The sequence below is a fragment of the Monodon monoceros genome, unplaced genomic scaffold, assembly GCF_005190385.1.
Source record: "Monodon monoceros isolate NGI ecotype Baffin Bay Population unplaced genomic scaffold, NGI_Narwhal_1 Super_Scaffold_22, whole genome shotgun sequence".
Taxonomy (NCBI): domain Eukaryota; kingdom Metazoa; phylum Chordata; class Mammalia; order Artiodactyla; family Monodontidae; genus Monodon; species Monodon monoceros.
Genome location: NW_021703779.1, coordinates 126729223 through 126734546, shown reverse-complemented (window position 1 = coordinate 126734546; position 5324 = coordinate 126729223). Strand labels below are relative to the sequence as shown.

Sequence of the window (5324 nt, the reverse complement as noted above, 5' to 3'; positions counted from 1 at the left end):
GTGGGGGCCATGAGGGGGAGCACGTGCAGGGCCGGGGGGCCAGGCGGTTTCTGGACTGGCCCCGCATGCCCGTCATGGTGGCACTGCTCACAGAGAGGGGGCCAGGAGGAGGCCCGGGCCCGGAGTACACCGTGCCTGACACGTCCTTTGCCTCCCTCGCTCTCTTCCGCTCCTCCCTGGGCTTGTTTCTCCTGCAGGCCACGACGTGGGGTATGAGGCGGGAGGAAGGCTTTGAACCGGCTGTGCAGGGAGCCTCTCGAAGGAGTGGGCGGCGGGCCCTTGGGCAGGAGCGCTGGAGGCGAGGAGTAGGCAGGCTGGAGAAGAACTTGGTGGTCAATGGACGGGACTCCGGGATTGTGCCGGGGAGGGGGCCCTCGTTAGCCTCGGTGACCCGCTTCTGGCTCCCACTGTCCCCAGTGTTCTTACCCTCACTCCTACCCCCATGGTCTGAGGACCTCCGTCTCGGTCCAGGGACGGATGAGTGCCTCGCTTTTTGCCACCTGAACCTAGTCACCCCTACCCTGTTGTCACCACCATCACAACTATCACCACAAGGAAGCCTGCAATGCCCAGTGCTTCTGGCTTACTGACTGGGCCACACCCACCGCTGGACCCTCCGATGGGGCCAGTGCCAGCCGTGAGGAGCACGCCACCACCGCCATGCAGGTACCAGTGGGCAGAGGGGACAGGGTGGGCTTTGTCCCACCACCACGACCAGTCTCGGCTGCGCCGCACCTTCTCCCCTGGCTGGAGGTCTGTCCGGGGATGTCACTGGCTGCACTGCTGACCAGCCCCCCACCCGGGGCATGCTGCCACTGCCACCTCCCCGCTAGGACTGGAGGCGCTGCTGGCACCCCCGGCCCTGACCTCTCGGCCCTCTTGAGGAGTTGTCTGCCCACCTGCCAGCAGCTGCAAGGGCTGAGAGCTCCCCACCTGCAGTGGAATTAACCCAGAGGGCCTGCTCAGTAGGGAAGTGCGAGCGGCGGGGGGTGGGGTCGCCCAGCCTGAACTTCCTGTGCCTCCCGGTGGGGGCCTGACCCCTGAGTGCAGGGAGGGGGCTGGGGGCTGACTGCCCTGGAGCAGGGGGGGCCCGGGGCCAGGCAGCCATGCTGGGGAGGAGGGGTCGTGAGAGCTGGGAAAGCAGTGGGCCCTCTCCTTCAGGGCCAGCGCCTCAAGGGCTGCTGACCTCTGACCCAGTCCAAACAGGAAGTGCCATATCTGTGGGCCCAGGCCCCGGAGGAGAAGGAATGCAGGGATGAGTCCAAAGCAAACACTCCACCAGCTTCCCAGGCCTCTCCCCGCCCCCTTCCAGAGTCTGGCCTTTTCTCTGCTGAGAACTCACGGAGGGGGGTGGGGGGGGGACTGGCTACAGAATGGGACTGAAGCGAGACTCACGGTTCCCAGGCCCAGACCCCAGCCCAAGGTGCTGGCGGGGCAAGGTCTCGGCAGCGGGCACGTGGGGCCCTGCTTCCTTCACTGCGCCACATCCAGCAGCACTGAAGGCCGGGGCCCATCCTGATCGCCGTACCACCATCCTTCTCCCTCCCCAGCACTGGGCGCGGTGACACACTGACCACGCCCCGTTCCTGGGGGCCTCTCACACAGGCAGGGCAACTGTTCCAGGGGCCTCAGGGGGCTCCGCAGCTCCTGCGTCCCCACCCAGCACGGTTGATGGGTCCTGTCTTTAGGGCTCAGCAGACAGTCAGCGACTCCAGTCAGGGGGTGGTGACACCCTGTGTGCGTCCACTCCTGGGACAGGGATGCGTCCTGGACAAGAGGGTGGTGACGCTGGGACTTCAGAACCCTGGCCAGGGTGGGTAGGGGTGGGGAGGCTCTCGGAGAAACTTCTAGAACCAGGCCCTCTTAACCCTCTGCTGACAAAGCAGTGTCCAGGATGTGGGCTCTGGGGGCTCCATGCACAACGGAGTGCCAGCGTGCACAGGCGGCTTAGATCCAGGAGGGAGGGAGGCTGGTGGAGGCAAGCGGGCTTGAATGAGATGCATTTATTATGTGCAAGTCCAAACCAGCACCATGCCAGGCTGGGTCATTTACTAAGTTAAGGGGCCTCAGCAGTCAATGGGACATGGGTGCATCTGAAGCAGCAGGGCCTTCTAGATCTTTCTCCCAGTGGTGCAAAGATGCCCCGCCACCCCCCCAGTCCCAAAAGAGCAGGGGGTGGGGAAGGCTGGTGGGGCTAGGCGGACTCCCCCTCCCCCTGCTGGGGCTGGAGGACCACGCTGTGGTAGGCCCGGATGCAGGAGAACGTGGTGGGTGGGATGCGACGCCGGTCTATAAGGTTGTTCTCCAGGTGCGTGGAGATGAGGTTGGAGTCCTGGGCCACGCGTGTGTCACAGATGGAATTCAGGGGCACGTGCCTGTGGAGTGGGGGTAGCAGGGCGGGGCAGAGGAGAAGAGACCCCAGAAAGGAGAGTCAGGCCTCAGGTGAGAGGAGAGAAAGAGGAGCCCGACAGCAAGGGGGTGGTGAGACCAAGGCACAGACACCAGACCCAGGGTGGAGGGTCAGGCGGGTCGCTGCCACCACCTGCCACCTGCCCACTCGGGGCTCGGCCCTTGTTGCTCTGGGCCAGAGCCCTCCCAACCTCCGCCCGCCCACCCCCTGCCCAGATTCTGCTGTCCACCTTGGCTGCCCGGGCCTGCCAGCGGCTACAGCCTCCAGTCACGGCGACCAAGATGGGGAGTTGGGGGCGGTGAAGGATGTCCCCCGCAGTCCCGCCCTCAGCCTCTGAGGCCCTTGGGTGACAAGCCCACAGGCCAGAGCACCTGGCCAACCTACCAGGCTGGGCCTCCGGGCCTCAGCCAAGCTTCCTCCTGGGCTGGCGGTAGGGACGCGGGTGGGGTGGGGGGGACAGCAGGATGGCCACAGGCCATCGGCCCTACCTGATCTTGTTGTGGCTCAGGCTCAGCACCTGCAGGGCCCTGAGGCCCAGGAGGCCCTGTGGGACGGCCTGCAGCTGGTTGTGGTCCAGGAGCAGCTCGGCCAGGGAGGCTTGCAGGCCCAGGAAGGACACGCCGTGGATGCCGTCCTCACGCAGGCTATTGTGGGAAAGATGCAGGACCTCCAGGCCCGGCTTCATGTGCGCGAACACGTAGCCGGGCGCTCGATGCGGTTGTGGTGCAGTGTCAGGCAGCGGAGGCCCCGGGGCAAGAAGGAGGACACGTGCACCAGCCGGTTGTACGACAAGTCCAAGGCCTCCAGCTTCCCGCGGGCCCAGGGGTCGGGGTGGGGGTAGCTAGTGGCACCCGGCAGAGACCACAGCCCAAGGGGACAGTGAGGATTTGCCCCCAGATGGCAGCTGCCACCAAGGCTCCCAACAGCTGGCGAGGGCCAGGCCCCGTCTGGCTGCTGTGCTCCCCTCTGTCCGCTGAGGCTGGGAAAAGGGGTCTGAGGGGTCCTACCTAGCTCACCGCAGAAAAATAAGGCTCCGAGGGGTCAGGGCCAGGGAACCCTGAGGGATCGGGGAGGCAGGCAGTGAGCCCAGGTCACTCCCTGGTGGGAAATCAGGAGCAGAGGGTGGTGATGCTTCTAGAACGGGTCCGAGCAAGGAAAGTGACTTCTCTCAGTGATATCCCCCAGCCCCTGTGGGTGGGGTCAGCCCTTTGGCCTTGGGATGGGAGCCATCCTCAGTCCATGGGGGCGGGGGCTCCGGTGCCTCCCAAGCCTGCCGAGCCACCAGCCTGCTCCCCGTCTACCAGCTGGAGAAAAGCTGGGTGGCCGCCAGCCCCCTGCCCAGGCCCCGCGGCGTGAGTGGAACACGGCTGGGCGGCCCCTCCCTAGGCTGTCTGCTTTCCTTTGCCCCCTTGGCAAGAGGCGGAGAGGAAAGAGGAATAATTAAACCCAAACGTCCTGGTAACTTTTTCCTGGAACACAAGGACGCAGGGTGGGAGGCTCCAGTCTCTGGAATGGCAGGTTGGACTGTCAACCCCTGCCTCCCCCCAGTCCCCCACCCCTGCCCTGCCTCGGTGGTCTTCAGATCCCATGGATTGTACTTCCCCAGCCCTTCAGCTGCTCCCGGGGTCACATCCTGACTCCTTAGGCAGTGCCTGTAAGGGCCCTGTCTCCTCCTGGGCCCTTCCTGCCAGCGACCCGACTCAGCAGCCCAAATGAGAACATGGGGACTCATCCTGGACCCTTCTTCCTGTAGTGGGGTGAATAGTGGCCCCCCAAAGATATGTCTACCCAGAACCTGTGAATGTGGCCTTATTTGGCAAAAAGGTCTTTGTAGATGTAAGTGAAGGATCTTGAGATGAAATCATCCTGGTTTAGGATGGGCAATGCAATGATAGGTGTCCTTATAAGAGATGGAAGAGGAGAGACACAGACACAGAGGAGAAGCCACGTGAAGACAAATGCAGAGACTGGAGGGATGTGGCCACAAGCCAAGTGGCACCTGGAGCCCCCAGAAGCTGGAAGAGGCAGGAAGGACCCTCCCCTAGAGCCTGCAGAGGGAGCACGGCCCTGCCACACCTTGATTTTGGACCTCTGACCTCCAGAACTGTGAGACCATAAATCTCTGTTGTTTGAAGCCACCCACTCTGTGGTACTTTGTTATGGCTGCCCTGGGAAACTCACATGCCTTCTTCCCATGGCTGCCATCTCTTCCATGCCCCTTCCTGCCCATGCGACTTCCCACCACCCAGGCTGCCCCTCCATCTGGGCCCACGGCACCTCCGGGCATGGGCAGGGGAGGGGGTTTCTGTGGTCTTGGGGATTCTGTCGGGTGGGAGGGACAGAGGGAAATCTTGGAGGAGCAGGTGTGGCTGAGGGCCCAGGCCACCCTGAGCCCTGGGCAGGGAGGCAGGTGACCCAGGTGACCCACCAGAGACCAGGCCTGAGCAACAGCGCCCTCCCTCAGCCCTCTCGGCCTTCCCTCCTGACTCTCTGCCTCCTTAGGGAGCATCCTCTCTCTCTGGACTCCACAGCTCGGCCCATGGGGGCGGAGCTCGGGCGGTGCCAGGGTGCATGGCAGCGCACTCACGGGAGATCGATCCAAGCACGGGGCGCCAGCCAGTTCAGTGTGCCCTCTGGCACCTCCTCGATGACGTTGGTGCCCAAGTGCAGCTCCTAGGGCCAGGGCTCGGGGTGAGCGCCCCACCCACCACTCGCTGGCAGCCTGGCCTGGTCCCCTGCCCCCTTCCACTGGGTCCCTCCGTCTCTGCCCCTCTCAGGGCCATGGCCAGCTGTGCAAAGGATCCCAGCGACACCCGCAAGCCCTGTCATGACTCTTCAGAGTCCCACAGGACCCAGGCTCAGAGAGTACCGCCAAGCACGGGGGATCATGCGGCCCAGAGAGGCCATGAGCCGT

At 64.3% G+C, this 5324-nt stretch overlaps 1 protein-coding gene across 1 annotated transcript; it reads right to left on the bottom strand.

Annotated features, from left to right (window-relative positions):
• Positions 1–2017: 2017 nt before the first annotated feature.
• On the bottom strand, positions 2018–3289 carry LOC114906475 (extracellular matrix protein 2). Its single transcript, XM_029241272.1, has 2 exons — positions 2899–3289; positions 2018–2375 (listed from the first exon to the last, which is right to left on the bottom strand). Exons 1-2 carry the CDS (start codon positions 3093–3095, stop codon positions 2195–2197), a joined length of 378 nt encoding a protein of 125 aa, XP_029097105.1. The 5' UTR covers positions 3096–3289; the 3' UTR covers positions 2018–2194.
• Between the last annotated feature and the right edge of the window lie 2035 nt (positions 3290–5324).